Below are 19,388 nucleotides of genomic sequence, written 5' to 3' on the forward strand. Positions count from 1 at the left end.
AGTACGAAGATTATGCAAAATTGTACTTATACTACAATACATAAATTTGTCCTGAATTTATTTTAATTAAACCAAAACGATAGATCAATCTTTTTAAAATAAAAGCATTGCTTCTTATTCGGCCCTTGTGCTGTGTTCAATTTATCTCTAGGATTAGACGTAGGTTATCCTTAATTATTTATACAATACAATTTTCTTATATATTCAGTTTGGTGTCTGCACCTTACTTCTTCTCTAGACTCTGTTTAAACAGGTTAGAACTAAATAATGCTTGACTGAATCGCTCCTGAACAATCCGAGTGGTTAGCCCCTTGGTGTAATTTTTGCATTCTTAGATGCTCCGATTACAGCTCAATCTAACCTTTTGAGGGGAAATTTTGATTTCGGAACACAAATATGTAAAGTATTTGAAGGGACTGCAGCCAGGAGGTATATATTATAGAAAAAAGCTTCTTATTGATGAATAGAAAATTTTTTGCTCTATTTTTTGATACCCACAACAACAATGTCAAGCATAGCAATCTAGAATGCAAACCCGAAACAGGTTTTATAATTATTTTGGAATTATAAAAAAAATAATTGTCGGCTTTAAGATTTGATTATGCCAAAATATTCACCAGATTTTTTTACTTCTATTGACATAAAAACCGCCAAAATCACTAATTCAGGAACGTCAGGCAAACTCCAAATGTTTAACATGGGAGGTATAGGAAGAATCTTTGCGAGTCTGTCCAGCCTTAAGAATGGCCACTGAATGCCAAAGGCCGTAGAATAAATATTTGAAATTACTAAAAATACTTCAGCGTAAAGAGCAAGGTATTGTGGAGGAGACGAACTCCCTTATATACGTAATATTTTCTGTTCGTTTTAAGCTTTAATGCTGTTCATTACTTCCAGTTGAAAAAAAAATATTTATTTTCTCATTGTTTTTTTTTTAAATAATGCTAAAAAAAAATCCTGCACCCCCTTCATGGAAATTATCTTCCCTCGTGATAAATTCCTCCATGGAAATATCATCCCACGTAACCCCCTCCCCCCGATACACCCCGACCCAACACAAAAAATACCCCTGAAAACGTCTGTATACTTCATAATAACCATTACTGTATGTAAACAATGGTCAAAGTTTGTAACTTGCAGCCCCTCCCCCGGGGACTGTGAGGAATGAAGTTGTCCCCAAAGACATAGTCGTTAGGTTTTCAACTAAGCTGAACATAATGGCTATCTCAAAATTTTTATCCGATGACTTTGGAGAAAAAATTAGCTTGGGAGGGGGCCTATTTGTCCTCCAATTTTTTGGTCACTTAAAATTGGCACTATAAATTTTGATTTCCGTTAGATTAAACCCTCTCACGACATTCTATGACCACTGGGTCGATACGATCACCCTTGGGAAAAAACAAACAAACAAAAACAACAAACATAGAAATAAACACGCATCCGTGACTTGCCTTCTGCAGGTGAATGAAAAATGGTGTGGTTTTCATTATGATTTTACGACTTTTAGGTGGTGTTTTCGCCCTATTTTTTAAAATAAGACAAATTTTCTCAGGCTCGTAGCTTTTGATGGGTAATACTAAACTTGATGAAACTTATATATTTGAAATCAGCATTAAAATGTGATTCTTTTGATGTAACTATTGGTATCAAAATCCCATTTTTTAGAGTTTCGGTTAATATTGAGCCGGTTCGTTCCTTACTACAGTTCGTTACCACGAACTGTTTGATTGGATTTCTGTAGATTTTGTTAACCTAACCTGACTTTGGCTTTCAAACATGATATCTTATCCTTTCTACCTCAAATGTGCAACATAAAAACAATGTCGCTGTAAAAAAAAAAAAAAAAAAAAAAAAAAAAAAAAAAAAAAAAAAAAAAAAAAAAAAAATATGAACTCCGATTAATGGCCATAACCGACCAAATCCGATTTGATTATAATATTAATCATCCTTGCAAAATTCTAAAACCGCATGATGAACGTTGTCGCAACAAGGACGATTTTTTTTTCTGATATACGATAAGATGTTTATTTTAAAAAATCTCAATCGCAAGCACACAAAAGGCCAAATTCAGACTTTGGAGTCGACAAATCACATAATTGTACAAAGACAGGCAAAATGCAAAAAACAACAAAGAAAAAAAAATCATAATGGATAATCATTTATAAGTCAGTATTTGAACTGTAGTAAGTCAATTAAAAAGTTAAAAAGATAAAAACTGGTCAAACTAAACTGGTAATACTGCTGTGAAGTGGCGCTAATAATCACCTAAAAATCCTATCACTACTAAGCCTTGAGCAGACTATGCAGACTATGCCAGCAAAAACACCGAACTAGTCGTTTTCCATGGCCTAACAACTCCGTGAAAAATTGGAAACAAGAATTTTCATTTTTTTTTAGCTTTATTTTTTCAGTAAAGCCGAGACTTTGAAAAAAGATTCAAGAACCGAAAAGGATAATAACGTCATCAGCCTGAAATCTAGAATAATGAAATTAAATCAATACCAAATAGACACTCGATACAATCCAATCAGCACTGAAGATCCGATAGACGTCAGCAGCAGATTCTATTGATGCTATTGAATACCTAAACAAATATGAAGCAAATTCCCAAGACATATTTGAACAATCAAAAATCCATTCCCCTTCCGCTTGTCTTCAGAGTTATGCGCACGTCAAATGGATGATGTACGAAAAAGTAATGAATAAATAACGCAGTAGTGATGAATAAATAAAGGAAAATGTATCTCTGACGTATTTATTTTCAGGACCAGATCTAGAAGGGAGGAAGAGGGGCAAGCGCCCCAAGCAGTACGACCGGGGATAGCAAAACAAGCCAGAGAGCATATTACAAAGAAAAACACCCCTCAAAATGAAGTAATCCGACGTTTGAAATTATCTAAATTACAATACCTGAGTGTTTTGTCAAGCATCGTTAAACGTTTTAGTAGCCGTTGGCCTTTCCCTCGTGTTTTGTTTCAAGGGTTCATTTGTGTATTCAAATGGTAGAGCGATGTAATAGGCATGGGTGAGGCTCCGACGGTTGTCTGTTGCCCAGGTAGATAGGTATACTAGGTAGCCCTCCCCAAATTAATAATTTTAAGGGTTCCTAGGGGCGGTATTTCACGAAAATGAAGGGAGGCAACGATTTTACTGTTTTTAATGAAGACATAGAAAAGGCATTCCTCGCAAAGATATATTCCAGCATGCATGTCTAATGACACAGAAACACTTTCATTTCGTTTAATCAGCTGCAATAAAAGCCATACTTGCGTCATTACTCCATGTTGGAACAGTTTTGAAATGCCAGAGGTAACCTTCAGCTACAAAAACCAACATTAATTGTTCCAAGGCACAGTGAGCATTATCATAGCTTTGCCAAAATGTATCTCAAAATTTACATTTACACTTGAGCAACTCAATACCAGTGAAAGAGACAAATAAATGTTTTTCTAATAGCTAAAAACTGCACCGTAATTGGTATTGTGGCTAGTCTTTACTGATGGACGGCGATATTAAGGATCCTTCATTTTTGGGCATTAACGTTAAGAGGGTAAATATCACTAATAAAGTTCAAATCGAACACCGTTCTATATTCCTTACTTTCACTGGGTTGCAGCTATCGCTACAACCATAATTTATTTTAGATTTGAAGTGATTCACGTTTATAGGCGTTATTTTTTCCGATGGTATTACAAGGAAAGGAGAGACAACTAGATCTACGTTGCATGGGCAACGTAAGGTGTTGAGGTAACCTTTGTTCAGCTTCACCAAACGAAGTGTTGCGAGAGCAACACTTTGGTTTTGTTTCCTCGTTTCGATTAAACACTGAAGTTGTCAATCTGTAAGGATCTTAAAATAAATACTAGGTACACCAACTCGCAAAAGTTGCAAACCCCTCATTGTAACTAGCAAAAGTTGCAAACTCCTCGCCACTGAAGATGATTGTACCCTAAAAGCCGATTAATACTTACAAGTCCCCTACATGTCTTACCACTGGAACCGAAATGGTCTTACCATCAAATACATCGGAAACAAATAATAGGTCCACTAACTAGCAAAAGTTGCGAACCCCTCACTGCCAAAGAAGGTTATGAGCTAACATCCGACTGTTTCTTGAAACTCCCCTATATGTCTCACAATTAGTATCGGCCTATTTTCAGTTTCAGTGTGTACCTTAATATTGAAGTTGTCGACCCCTTTAAAATTTCAAACTGGTATGTGTGAAGAATGAATTTCTCTACCGAAAAATGGTTGACATATTCTTTGATCAGCTCATCAAGAGCTATCGACTGCCGTCGAAAAAAAATCTATCTTAGTTCAAAAGTTTACTTTTTTGCCGTAGGCTACGTTTCTAAAGTCATCACTTAGAAAGGAGCACAGGAAAAACTCTAATCTCTTTAGCAATGAGAGAACTTTTGAAGTTTAGGAGGCACATCTGATACCATTTCTATATTGGTCTATTTTTGGTTTCAGTATGTACCATACTACTGAAGTTGTCAGCCCCTTTAAACTTTCAAACTGGTATATCTGATGAAGCAATTTTTCTACCAAAAAATTAATGACATATACTTTGATCAGCTCAGCAAGAGCTATCGACTGCCATCGAGAAAAAAAATCTATCTATCTTAGTTCAAAAGTTGACTTTCTGGACTTAGGCCAATTTTCTTGACGTAGGCAAACGTCATCACTTAGAAAGGAGCAAAGGATAAACTCAAATTTCTTTAGCAATGAGACAACTTTTAAAATTTAAGAGGCACATCTGATACCATTTCTCTACCGCAATCCCAAGTGCGAAAAACCGAATGATAAACTCAGCTGAAATCACGAACAGAAATGGGTAAAAACAATAGATGACAGCACTTTCGGACCCGTGGGAAAATGCCACTTTTTTGTTTCTGTAAATTTTTCCATTTATCACTCAAAGACGATATAATGGCAGTGGGCCCAAGTAACTGCTGCATATATTTATTAACACTTATGGATTTTAGTCAATCTTCAAATTGAAACTGGCGTCTGCCTGCGTGTCTGCTAGAACAGAGCTTTCCACTCGAAAGCAGAAACATGGTGTGATGAAACGAAAGCTTGACTGCATATAACTTCAGATAGTTCACTCTGACATAGGCTATAAAGCTCCACTTCACTTCACACACTATAGGCTCTGGCTCAGGGAAAAGCAAAAACTATCCTTTAAAAAAAAAGTGTTGCTCTCGCAACACAATAAGAAAAAAAAGGGAATAAATAATAAGGAAAAGAAAGAAAATAAGAATTCTAAGAAGAAGCAGGTATGCCTATGGAGTCTTCCAATCATTATATATATATATATATATATATATATATATATATATATATATATATATATATATATATATATATATATATATTAAATTAAAAAAACTAGTTTTTAAACTGAAAGTAAGGAGCGACATTAAAACTTAAAACAAACAGAAATTACTCCGTGTATGAAAGAGGCTGTTCCCTTCTCAACGTCCCGCTCTATACGCTAAAGCTTCACTCTTTCTCTCAATTCTACTTTATTAAACAGTTAAAACTTTAGCGTAAAGAGCAGGGCGTTGAGAAGGGAACAGCCTCTTTCATACACGGAGCAATTTCTGTTTGTTTTAAGTTTTAATGTCGCTCCTTACTTTCAGTTAAAAAAAACTAGTTTTTTTAATTTAATTTCTGAACGTTTTTGAATTAATGCATGTTTGATTTTGGCCCTCCGCACATGAATTATTAAAATAAAACTTGCATATTAGTTCTTTCTTTGGATAAATGGCTTTCTCTTAGTTTTGATCAGACGATTTTGAGAAATAAGGGGTGGGGAAGGAGGCCTAGTTTCCCTCCAATTTTTCGGTTACTTAAAAAGGCACTTCGGTTACTTCTATATTCTTATATTTTTATTATGTATATGAGGGGGTTTGTCCCCTCGTTAATACCTCGCTCTTTACACTAAAGCTTAAGTTTTGTCCCAATTCTTTAATAATGACCCCTGAATCAGAAAGGCCGTAGAATAAATAGTTGAAATTACTAAAGATACTTTAGCATAAAGAGCGAGGTATTTAGGAGGAGAAGAACCCCTCATATGCGTAATAATCCCTTTTCGTTTTAGGTTTTAATGCTACTACTTACTTTCAATTGAAAAATTTTTTTCATGTTTATTTTTTCAATGTTTTTTATAGTAATGCTAGAAAATCCTGCCCCCTTTTCATTGAATTTCTGTTCCACCATGACATATTCCTCCAAGGAAAGATCCTCCTACATAGCCCCCCCCCAAACAAAAAATCCCCCTGAAAACGTCTGTACACTTCCCAATAACCATTACTGTATGTAAACAATGGTCAAAGTTTGTAACTTGCAGCCCCTCCAAATGGAACTGTGGGGGAGTAAATCATCCCCTAAGACATAGTTATTATGGTTTTTGACTATGCTGAACAAAACGGCTATCTAAAAATTTTGATCCATTGACTTTGGGTAAAAAATGAGCGTTGGAGGAGGCCTAGGTACCCACCAATTTATTTGGTCACTTAAAAGGGCACTAGAATTTTCAATTTCCGTTAGAATAAGCCCTCTTGCGACATTCTAGGACCACTTGGTCGATACGATGACCCCTGGGAAAAAAACAAACAAAAAACAAATAAACACGCACCCGTGATCCGTCTTCTGGCGAAAAATACGAAATTCCACATTTTTGTGGATAGGAGCTTGAAATATTTGCATTAGAGTTCTCTGATACGCTGAATGCGATGGTGTGATTTTCGTTAAGACTTTTAGGTCTTAAGACTTAAGACTTTTAGGGGGTGTTTCCCCCTATTTTCCAAAATAAGACAAATTTTCTCAGGCTCGTAACTTTTGATGACAAAGACTAAATTTGATGAAACTTATATATTTAAAATCAGCATGAAAATTCAATTCTTTTGATGTATCTTTTAGTATCAAAATTCCGTTTTTTAGAGTTTCGTTTACTATTGAGCCGGGTCGCTCCTTACTACAGTTCGTTAGCACAAACTGTTTGATAAGCTTCTTAAGATTCAGACTCCTCATTACTATTGTTGCACTATTCATGGTGAGACTCAACCTGAATTTGTGCATTGAAATTAAAGTCAAGCGTTTAAGGGAAATTGGTGAATGGCTAAAATTGGCCACATAAAATGCAGTGCTATTAGACATATAGGCCTGTACCCGCTTTGATAGCCGACAGGTGGGACGTGCGCACTGAACAGCCGGTGACATGAACACTGACTTATTATCTAATTCCGACCGATCTGAAATCTTTCTCGATTCACTACCTGGAGGATTCCATCTTGCTGATAAAGATCTTCTATTTACTTATATTCACAATCGTGGTGGTCTTACTTCCAACCTTGATCATGTAATTGTGTCAGATTCAACTCTACTTTCATCAATAGTTCATGTGGAAGACTCTAAAATCGACGACGTTCATTTACCAATCACGTGCCAACTATCTTGCTCCATGGCGACCTCTGTGCAACGTAACTCTCCCAAGTGGTTCTCAAAGTTAAATTGGGAAAATACCAATGTTCCACTTTATGTATTGACATTGTCCCAGTTATTATCATCTATTAAAGTGCCTTTCCACTTATTGCAAACATCTGTATCTACAACTTCAACGCGGATAGATATCAACTCGTATTATCAGCAAATAGTGTTCTGTCTAAAGTCTGCCGCTAAAACAGCTGTACCCTCCGAGTGCGTGCGAACGGGTACTCGCAATCCCTTTTGGAAAGTTGATCCTAAAGTGAAGATAGCTAAACAAAAAGCTAAGTTCTGGCTCCGAATGTGGATAGCCTGTAATCGTCCTTCTTCTGGTTCAGTACATCAAATAAAACAGAAAACCAAACGAGAGTACAAATATTCCCTGCGTAGAGCGAGACTGAATGCCTGGGATGGTCCTTGTGACAAGAAATCCTGGGATCGTGTTATAAACAGTGTTAAGTGTTCACCTCCAATTAATTCGTCTCTTCGGCTATGTGACTTCGTTTCTCATTATAAAAATATTTTGCTTTCGTTTAATATTAATCTCCAAAATCATTTTACAAAGCTTGTAAACTCAATCCTCCCAATTCGTATCAACCAATCTCAAGTGTTGTCGGTGGAATCTGGTGTTATACTCCGAGCTCTTATGCAAGTGAATAAGTCTGAGTCTCTCGATAGTGATGGTCTTTGCTTCAAGTTTTTTGCTTATGATTGTCCTGAACTGCTGAAGCATTTGCAATTATTGCTTCAGATGTGTTTGGCACAGTCCGTTGTGCCAGATAGTTTTTTGTCCGGTTGTATATCTCCCATAGTCAAGAGGGGTAAGGACCCCAGTGCTTGCTCTAATTATCGTCCTATCACTGTGTCTTGTTTTGTTAGTAAGCTATTTGAATATGTATTGCTACCGGCCATTAACTCCAAGTGCAATTTTACACCCTTCCAGCTTGGTTTTAGAAAAGGTATGGGCTGTTTTCAAGCTCACCATATTGTGGGTCGGCTAATGAAACAAGCTGTTGCTCAAAAAAGTCCCCTGTATTGTTTGACTGTTGACATATCTAGTGCTTTGATAATGTAATTCATTCAAATGCTTTGTTTTCTCTAGCAGCCTCGGGTGTTAACCTTTCTATTGTTTCCGTGCTTAAGTATTGGTATGCTAATTGTTCAGTTAGGGTGAAGTGGAATGGTACGGTAGGGGAGTATATTCCTGTTAAAAAAGGCGATAGGCAAGGTGCCGTGTTATCCCCGAGCATTTTTAAATGTGCTTTAGCTTCGTGTCTCCAACGTCTTCAACCGTCAATTTTTTACAGTGATAATTTAGGCATTAGTCACATTGCATATGATGATGATGTTCTGCTTCTTAGCCGGACAAAAAATAGTCTAATTACCAACTTCTACCGGCTTTCAGCCGCACTATCCACAGTAGGCCTTTCAGTTAATGCCTCCAAATGTGAGTTTTTGTGTTTTGGGAGTCCTCCACCAGCATCACCTCTTTGCTTGGGTTCTTCAACTATACCATGTTCAGCAAGTATTAAATGGTTGGGTCTCTCTTTTTCCACGTCACTTTCGTCTACTTGCTCCGCTATTACGACCAGCGTGCTGAAAAGTATGCGGGTTGGATACGCGAAAATTTCACCAAATCGTGGTCGGTATAACCGAAATGGACTATGCCGTCTTTATTCTAGTTTTTGTGCCCCTGCTGTTTTTTATCTTTCTGGTTTTGCTTTCCTCCTTCACAAGAAGGATACAAAGAAAATACGCTCAGGATATTTTAAGTATTGCAAGTATTTGCTGCGTCTGCCTCGGTGGTATCGGAATCATACAGTCGTCTCTAAATTTGACATCGTTGATGCGCCCTCACGACTGAAACATTTATCTAAAGATATATGTTTTAAAACTCGGCAAATGGTCGGTGTTTTTGACCCTCTTTGGCCATTTTTTGATTGGAGGTAATTTATTTATGTTGTATGTCATTATGCTGCTATGTTATTTATGTTATTATGTTTTTTGTCTTGTTTTTTCTTTTTTTGTGTGTTTACTCCACAGTTTAATGTACTTTGTGGGTTATAAATAAATTATTATTATTATTATAGCCTTTACTGTACTTCAAAGATAAAGATGACAAGAGAAATACATGAAAGCAGCTTTGCTGAAATAGTATTTAGAAAAGTGGTACTCTAAAGATTTTTTTTTTTTTACAATATTTCAAATAAAGTCTTTGTACCCATATTCATTCCTAAAAGGACCATTGAATTTGTAAAACAGAAAAAAAAGCATTTCCAATATTGATCGTTCTGAATATATAGTTGGTAAATTTATGTTTTATATTATTTCAAAAACAAGTTTTTCAAACTCTCTCTTTTTACGCTATTTTTTTTTAGTAACGTGAAAAGGATTATTATTATAATTAAACGGCCATTGTGCATCAAGAGTCGTTCTAAAAGAATTGGGAAAAGTTTAGCAAAATGAGTGAGTGATTGAGGAGGGAAGGGCCCCCTCATATATGGAATAATTTCTGCTTGTTTTGAATTTTAAAGTTACTCCTTACTTTCAGTTGAAAAAAAATAGTTTTTTGTTTAATTTCCGATTGTTTTTCCAATAATGCTGGGAGACCTCCCCCCTTCCTCACAAAAAATTCCTCCACGGAAAATTTCTGAAGCGTAAAATACACCCCCACCTCATATATGGAATAATTTCTGCTTGTTTTGAATTTTAAAGTTACTCCTTACTTTCAGTTGAAAAAATTAGTTTTTTGTTTAATTTCCGATTGTTTTTCCAATAATGCTGGGAGATCTCCCCATTCCTCACAAAAAATTCCTCCACGGAAAATTTTTGCAGCGTAAAATACACCCCCCCCAAAAAAAAAAAACAAACAGCCTTGGGACAATTCCATCCTCATGGAAAATTCAGCAAGGAAAATTTCCTATGGACAATTTCCCCTGGAAGATTTTCCTTTCTTTCATTTGATTTTTTTTTATTTCTAATTATTTTTCAAATCATGCCTGATATCCCCCCACGTCCTACAAAAAATTTTCACGGAAACCATCCCCCCTTCTCCTCCCATTAGTAAACTTCCCCTGCAAGAAATTCCCCAATGAAGAATTTCTCCTGCGAGAAATCCCCCCCCCCCCTGAAAGATCCACCAGATAATGCCGAACCCAAAGAAAAATTTCGCCCAGAACATCTCCACATTTAAAATTGAGTCGCCAAAGAGAAAGTAAGACAGATAAAACGAAGTCCATGTATAAATTCAGGTAAATTCCCCAAATGTAAAATTTTACCACGAAAAATCTCCACGAAACTTTCTCCCAACAGATACCTCCGCTGATGAAACTTGCCCCCCTTTGAATATCCTCCACCCATTGAAAAATGTCTTTATATTCACTAGTAAAAAATACTATATTTAACCAATAGACACTTTCATTTGTCCTTTTCCCAGGGGTTGTGGGGGTCATATCATTTCCAAAGGCATAGTTGACGGGATTTTCAACTATCAGGAAGAAAATGTCTTTCTCAAAATTTTGATCGGATGTCTTTGGAGAAAAAAGGGGCGTCGAAGGAGGGCTAGTTGCCCAACAATATTTTGGTCACTTAAAAAGGGCACTAGAACGTTGAATTTCTGTTAAAATTAGCCCTCCTCTGGTCTTCATTCTGGTCTTCTATGACCATTGCTTTGACATCATCAACCTGAGAAAAAACAACAAACGAAAAAACAAATAAACATATATCCTTGATCTTTCTTCTGGCAAAAAAAAAAAAAAAATACAAAATTATATTTTTTTGCTGCTAGGGGCCCGGAACCTCCATAGCAAGGTTCTCTAATATACTGGACCTGATGGTGTTACTGTCATTAAGATCCCTTGACTTTTTCGAATCGTTTCCTCCTTTTTCGAAAATCAGGTAAATTTTTTCAGTCTCGTCATTTTTAATGGGTAACATTTACCTTGATGAAATTTATATATTTGGAATCAGCATAAAAAGGCAATTCTTTCAATGTATCCATTGTTATCGTCCATTTTTTTTTTGACGTACGGTTACTATTGGACCGCGTCGCTCCTCACTGACAATTTGTTTCAACGACCTATTTGGTAATTGTGCTGGGTAAATATATATGCCATGAATGTTATGCTTCCTATTTAATTAACCTAAGACACAACCATTTTAATAGGCTTAGGCTGTGTTTGAGGGAAAGAAAGTTTTTTTTTTAGTAAAATCTTTCAAAAGTAAAGAATACAGATTGAGAGTTAGCATATATAATAATCAATAGCATTTATGTCAATGATACATATATGTTTTCCAGAGAAATTGCCAACGGATTGTTTTGGGTACCTGACTGACTGACTGTGTGTCAATCAGTAGGCTGTACAAAAAACGCATTTCAATCCTATAATGAGATTAAATAAAAAAAAACTATTTTTTTTAGCTGAAAGTAAGGAGCGACATTAAAACTTAAAACGAACAGAAATTACTCCGTATATGAAATGAGTTGTCCCCTCCACAATCCCTCGCTCTTTACGTTAAAGCTTTTAATTGTTTTAAAAAGTAAAATTGTGGCAAAGAGTCAAACTTTAGCGTAAAGAGCGAAGGATTGTGGACGGGACAACTCATTTCATATACGGAGTAATTTCTCTTCGTTTTAAGTTTTAATGTCGCTCCTTACTTTCAGCTAAAAAAATTAGTTTTTTTTTATTTAATTTCTGAACGTTTTTGAATTAATGCATGTTTGGTTTTGGCTCTCCGCACATAAATTATTAAAATGAAATTTGTATATTAATTCTTTTTTTGGCTAAATGGCTTTCTCTTAGTTTACTCCGTATATGAAATGAGTTGTCCCCTCCACAATCCCTCGCTCTTTACGCTAAAGCTTTTAATTGTTTTAAAAAGTAGAATTGTGGCAAAGAGTCAAACTTTAGCGTAAAGAGCGAGGGATTGTGAAGGGGACAACTCATTTCATTCACGCTCTTTACACTAAATCGTAAGTTTTGTCCCAATTCTTTAAGAATGACCCCTGAATCAGAAAGGCCGTAGAATAAATAGTTGAAATTACTAAAAATACTTTAGCATAAAGAGCAAGGTATTTATCTCCTCCTAAATACCACGCTCTTTATGCTAAAGTATTTTTAGAAACCCTCATATGCGTAATAATCTCTGTTCGTTTTAAGTTTCAATGCTACTTCTTCCTTTCATTTGAAAAAACATTTCATATTTATTTTTCATTGTTTTCTTATAGTAATGCTAGAGAATCCTGCGCCCTTGTCATTGAATTTTTCTTCCCCCATGACAGATTCCTCCAAGGAAAGATCCTCCAACATATCCCCCCCTCAGCCCCACCCCCAAACAAAATAAAATCCCCCTGAAAACGTCTGTACACTTCCTAATAACCATTACTATATGTAAACACTGGTCAAAGTTTGTAACTTGCAGCCCCTCCCCCAGGGATTGTGGGGGAGTAAGTCATCCCCAAAAACATAGTTATTATGGTTTTCGACTATGCTGAACAAAATGGCTATCTCAAAATTTTGATCCGTTGACTTTGGGAAAAAATGAGCGTGGGAGGGGGCCTAGATGCCCTCCAATTTTTTTGGTCACTTAAAAAGGGCACTAGAACTTTTCATTTCCGTTAGAATGAGCCCTCTTGCGACATTCTAGGACCACTTGGTCGATACGATGACCCCTGGAAAAAAAAAAAAAAAAAAAAAAAACAAATAAACAGGCACCCGTGATTTGTCTTCTGGCAAAAAATACAAAATTCCACATTTTTGTAGAAAGGAGCTTGAAACTTCTACAGTAGGGTTCTCTGATACGCTGAATCTGATGGTGTCATTTTCGTTAAGATCCTACGACTTTTAGGGGGTGTTTTCCCCTATTTTCCTAAATAAGGCAAATTTTCTCAGGCTCGTAACTTTTGATGGGTAAGACTAAACTTGATGAAACTTATATATTTAAAATCAGCATTAAAATGCGATTCTTTTGATGTAGATATTGATATCAAACTTCAATTTTTTAGAGTTTTGGTTACTATTGAGCCGGGTCGCTCCTTACTACAGTTCGTTACCACGAACTGTTTGAGAAAGGTTGAGATGGTAGGCAAGTTCTGCGGATGAACGATCGGATTGCCAAAGATTGTTCTTTTTGGTCACCGTCTAGGTCTAAAAGGAAAGCAGTTCGTCCTCGGTTGGGGTGGGAGTATGCCGTTAGGAAAGATTTGAGGGAAAGGGTACCTTCCTGGGAGGGTGTAAAGAGTGATGCTTTGAATAGATTGCGATGGAGGAGGAGTGTGTGTAGCTGTGTTGGCCTCAGGTGGCTTAGTGCTGCGGTGAGTTGTTAGTAGTAGTATTAATAAATACATAGTAATAATAGTAGTAGTAATAAATACATACCAATATCTTTAAAGTACCTTTTAAGTATTAAAAAAATATTTTTTGCATCTAGATCCTACATATTTCAATTCTTTGCGAGATTTTGGTTTTAACAAAGTTTGACCTGCGCGCCTTTTTACTGAGATTTCTTTTAAAAAAATTTCCCAAAAGCAAGTTCTCTGGAAGAAAGTAAAATAGATTCATATATTAAGTCAAACTAGAAATTGAAATACAAACAGAAATTGAAACAATTCTTATTTGGTCTACCACTCCTCAAACCTCCTAAAGGTTAGATGGTCATTTGCGCTGTACTGACAGCTATATTATGTTTTGAACACTGTCTTCATTTATCGTAGTAGCAGCAGAAAAAAAAATCTTTAAGATAAGTCAAGCTTACAGGAAAGAACACTATTTCTTAGAATAATTACAGTTACGACCTAAGAATTTCCTCCTACTATTACAAAAGAACGATTTTTGACACAATTTTTCCTTTTGATTCAATTACCTTCAAAAGTACAGAAGATTGAATCGGCAAGTGACTCGCCGATCGATTCTCCATCCATTTGAAACGAATTCTTTTAAAAGGCAGAAATATTGCAAGAAAAAGTACTGAAACTAAACTGACTTGTAAAATATGCGAGATAATGATTTCTAAAGAAAAAAAATACTGCGAAATTTGAACGGTATTCGATTCTTCTTCGTTATTATAGGCAGCGCAAAAGCGCTGCCAAAGTAAAGAGTGAAGTGGGCTCCATGTAGAATGTTTTTGTTGTTGTTTTTTTTTTCTTTCATATCAAGGCACACAACATAGGAAAGGGCTCATTTGATCGAAAATTAGAAGTTCTAATGCCCTTTTTGCGAGTCAGAAGTCATTGGAGGGCAAACAGCCTCCGTTCTACACGCCTTATTCCAAACAGATATCCAGTAAAAATTCTGAGATAGCCTTTTGCTCACCATAGTTGAGAGGTCTAATAGCTAAGCCTCTGGGGATAACAATCCCCCCTCCCACTGCAAGGACTGTAAGTAATAAAATTCCATCTTACATAAAATACTTGTTATTGAGGAAAGGGGGCATGTTTGACCCTTGGCTAAGGGTTTTCAGTGAAAACTTAAGGGAATATCTAAAGGGAAGCTGAAATAAATCAAAACACACTATTTGCATGCAGGTAGTGCAAAGGGCGTATCAGCAGCATCTTAGAAACGGCTTAGAGGATTGACTTTAAACTTACTTAGCATGCTGTGGGGGATTTTGAAGTACCCAAAAGGCTTCATATACATGCAAATACAACAACTTCTACTGCTACTAGTACTACTACTATTATTATTGTTACTGCTATTACTACTACTACTATTGCTACTACTTCTAAAACTAAAGGTATTTAATTTTTTGGGAAGGTTTTTGTGGGATGTTGAACTAACCAAAAGACGGTATGTGCACGCTACTACTATTATTACTACTACAACAATTAGTGCTACTACCAATGCTGATGGCATTAAAGCTGAAACTTTCAAGGAATGTCTGTGGAAAATTAGAACTTAATTAAAACACACTATGTGCATGCATGTTGCCAAAAGGAAGAAACAGCAATATCTCTGGGACAGCTTAGACTCAAAGTATTAAGTTGACAATTTCAGGCAGGGTGAGGGGGAAGTTAAAATAATCAAAAGGCTTGGAGTATTAAGTTGAAACTTTCAGGGCATGTTGAGGAGGATGTTGAACAAATGAAAGAGCACCATGTTCATACTACTGTTACTGCAAGTAGCAGTACTACTACTGCTACTGCAACTTGTACTACTAGTACTTAGGCTAAGAGTGTTAAGGTGGAACTTTTAGAGATTGCAGATTGGGATGTTGAACTAGCTCAAAACACGCTATGTGTATACTGTTCAGTAAAAAAGTGTGAAATCAGGAATAGTTTAAGAGTATTAAGTTGAAACTATCAGGATAATGTTGAATAAATTCGACTTTCCAATTATATGTAAATGAAACACTTCGTATGATTTCAACTCAAAGAAGATGAACTGCGCTTACCTTTCTAATAAGTGGTGATGGAGGCTTCGAAACACTGGAGGCACTATATTTGTAGATTTCAATTCGATCAGCCAAATAATTGTTCACAGACTTATCCTTTTTTTTTAATTCTGACAAAAAAAAATGTCATTTAAGGTTTCTTTTGCCCAAAAACCAGAACAGTAATTTTCAATCTGAAAACTACTAAATTTTGACTGTCTGTGAATTTTGTGGCGATTGTAGTTTGTCCTATTCAAGCAAACAGTGCTTTTCTGTGACACAAAATAGTCAACAGTTTGTTATGGCAAGTCCTCTTTGTGATGCTATTTTCTTTCAGCATTGAAAGACCATAAAAAAAATTAGCCATGTATTTTGATTTTGATGGCGGGATTCCAATCAATATCACACCCTTTGTCGGGGTTTTGGTTCCACTTTCATAAAAGTAGACAATTTCCCGCTAATATAAAATATACAATTTCCCGCCAATATAAGGTATACAATTTCCTGCTAATTTAAAATATATAATTTCCTGGTAATATAAAATATACAATTTCCCGCTAAAATAAAATACACAATTTCCCGCTAATACAGAATACACAATTTCCCGCTAATATAAAATATACAATTTCCCGCTAATATAAAATATACAATTTCCCGCTAATATAAAGTATACAATTTCAAGCTAATATAAAATATACAATTTCTCGCTAATATAAAATACACAATTTCCCGCTAATATAAAATACACAATTTCCCGCTAAATAAAATATACACTTGCCCGCTATTATAAAATATACAATTTCCTGCTAATATAAAATATGCAATTTCCCGCTCATACATATACAATTTCTCGCTAAAATAAAATATACATTTTCCCGCGAATATAACATCTACAGTTTTCCCATTAATAGCTTCCCACAGATAACTGATAACTAACTATGTTTTACATATTTGGAACCAGCACGAAAATTAGATTCTTTAAATTTTTCCAGTATTCAAAACTATATTCTAACTTCTAAATATTGTTCCTAAACTTACATTTTTTTAGAGTGTCGGCTAGTAAAGAAAAAGAAAAGGATTTTAATTGTCGTTTATAACCGCGAACGATTTGGCAAATCAGGTTGAAAGAAGAGAAACCGATCCATCAACAGGGTAAAAAAGAAACGGATAGAAACATTTCGTGCCAGAACACGATTTCAGCATGGCAGTGCCATTCAATTAAATAACAGCCAGAAGAAAGCAAAGAGAAGCCTAAGGAATAAAAGGCGCTAAAAAGTAACCAGAAGAAGCTAATTTAGAAAAATAAACAGATCATTGTTCAGAGTGTTTTTTTTTTTTTGTTCAGGGTTTGTGAAATGAAAACAAAAAGAAAGACTATTTAGTAGTAAAAATGAGGCTAACGACAAGGGAACACATAAAAAGTTAGTTTTAGCCCCCTAGTTTTCGTCAAATATCCAATCTTAAACAATAGATTTGGGGAAATATCAACATTTTCTTTTTTTAAAGAATACTATGATGCTACTTACCCAAGGCAATCACAAGCGCCAACACATTCACAAATGGGAATGAACGGATTTTGAAGACGAAGAAATAGAAGAAATACGCCATTCCAAGAGATATCACAACCGAGAGCAGGACTGAAACTGTGGCGAAAATTGATTGGAAAAATAAAAATATGCACAAGCCAACCAATGCTCCACCAATCAGCAACAGGTTCAGATCTTGTTTCAACTGAGCGTTAAACACTTCAAATTTGATCCCTAGAAAAAGAGACACGAGAGAATAATTAAAATATTAAATTAACAGAAAACGTTTAGTTTTGCTGATCACAGAGAGCGAACCCCTAATTCCCTTTGCAATGAGAGAACTACTAAATTTAAGGACGCAAATTTGACACCGTTCCTCACCATAGTCCCAAACAGTCCCAAACACAGAAAGCGAAATTACAGATTCAGCAGAATCACAAGTACCTTAAGTTGTAAGAGAAGAATTGTGTAGTTTCTGGAAGGTAGAGCGGGTATGCGTCGACCAAATTTACGCTCTTTGTTTAATGATTGAAGAAAGCATGAGTCATCAAACATCTTTAAGTTCTCAGTTGTGTAGATTATGGAAAAGCGTTTGATTCAGCTGATAGAAAAGTTTGGAAGAATAAGAAAACAAGTCACGAACCAAGATTAAAACATTGGAAGCTAGAGTGCTGACAGAGATCAAGTATGATTCTCAAGCTTGGACACTCCAAAAAAGGAGTAGGATCAGCTAGATGTTTCCCAGAGAAAACAGCTACGAATTATTTTGGGTATCCAACTAACAGACCATATCTCAAACAGTAAGCTGTGCGAAAATGTGGTTCAATCACGATTTCTAGGACTATAATGAGATAAAATGGGTAGGACACGTTCTGTGGATGAAAGATGACATATTTCCAAAGATTGTCCTTTTTGGCCCACCGTCTAGGGCGAAACAAAAGGCAGGTCCTCCCTGGATACGGTAGAATGACGTTGCAAGGTAAGATTTAAGGGAAATAGAACTTCTTGGAAGGATGTAAAGAGGGAGGCTTTCGATAGAATGGGATGGCAGAGCATGTGTAGCTCTGTAGGCCTCAAGTGGCTTGGTGGAGGAGTGAATTGTTAGAAGTAGTAATAGTAGTAATTCATATCGTCTGCATTTTAGTCGTTAATCTCAACTCATTGAAAAAAGAATCCAAATTTTTTTCACTTAAATTGATCTCATTTTTGATTCCAAAACACATTAGTAACCAATACTATAATAATATGAATATTGATAAAAATTAGTAAAACAAAATATTTGGCTTTTTATGCTGATTACAAATATATAAGATTTATCAAGATTAATTTTATCCATCAAAACCTAAAAGCCAGATAAAATTTGCCTCATTTTTAGAAAAGGGGGAAAACATCCGAAGAAATTCAAGCTATGAGGATTGCACCATCAGATCAAGCATATCAGGGAACCCTGTTGTAGAGGTTACAAGCTCCCATGCACAAAAATGTAGAGTTTTGTATTTTTTTGCCAGAAGAAAGATCACGGATGCATTTTCTTCAAGGATAATCATATCGAGCCAATGGTTCTAAAAATTGGGAGAAGGCTCATTTGAACGAAAATTAAAAGGTCGAGTGCTCTTTTTGAGAGACCAAAAAGATTATAGGGCAAATACCCCCTCCCGTGCCCTCTTTTTCCACAAATACGTCCGATCAGAATTTCAAAATAACCATTTGGTTCAGAATAGTTGAAAGATCTAATAGCTATATTTCTGCTAATGACACAACCACCCACCCCCACCCCCCCAGTCCCTGGGTAAATGGATGTAAGTTATGCAATTTGCTCATTGTTTACATATAGTAATTTTCATAGGGGAAACATAAGAAAATTTCTCAGGGAATTTATTTGGAAGGGTTATAACCCACGGAGATGATTTTCCGTAGGAAATTTTCAACGCTAAATTTTACACGTGTAGGGGGAAGGGCTGTAAGTTGTGCAGTTTTCCCATTGCTTGCATACAGTATTTG

The 19,388-nt window shown here is 35.8% G+C and overlaps 1 protein-coding gene across 15 annotated transcripts in view; it reads right to left on the reverse strand.

The window, feature by feature from the left end:
* The window catches only part of LOC136034712 (protein dispatched-like), a 138,057-nt gene that overhangs the window by 31,438 nt on the left and 87,231 nt on the right, over positions 1-19,388 (reverse strand). For all 15 annotated transcript variants that reach the window (XM_065716056.1, XM_065716050.1, XM_065716055.1 and 12 more), the window contains one exon: positions 17,388-17,621. In XM_065716056.1, the coding sequence (XP_065572128.1) occupies positions 17,388-17,621 (234 nt within the window). The remainder of the gene's footprint in view (positions 1-17,387; positions 17,622-19,388) is intronic.

The sequence above is a fragment of the Artemia franciscana genome, chromosome 13, assembly GCF_032884065.1.
Source record: "Artemia franciscana chromosome 13, ASM3288406v1, whole genome shotgun sequence".
In the NCBI taxonomy this organism is placed as follows: domain Eukaryota; kingdom Metazoa; phylum Arthropoda; class Branchiopoda; order Anostraca; family Artemiidae; genus Artemia; species Artemia franciscana.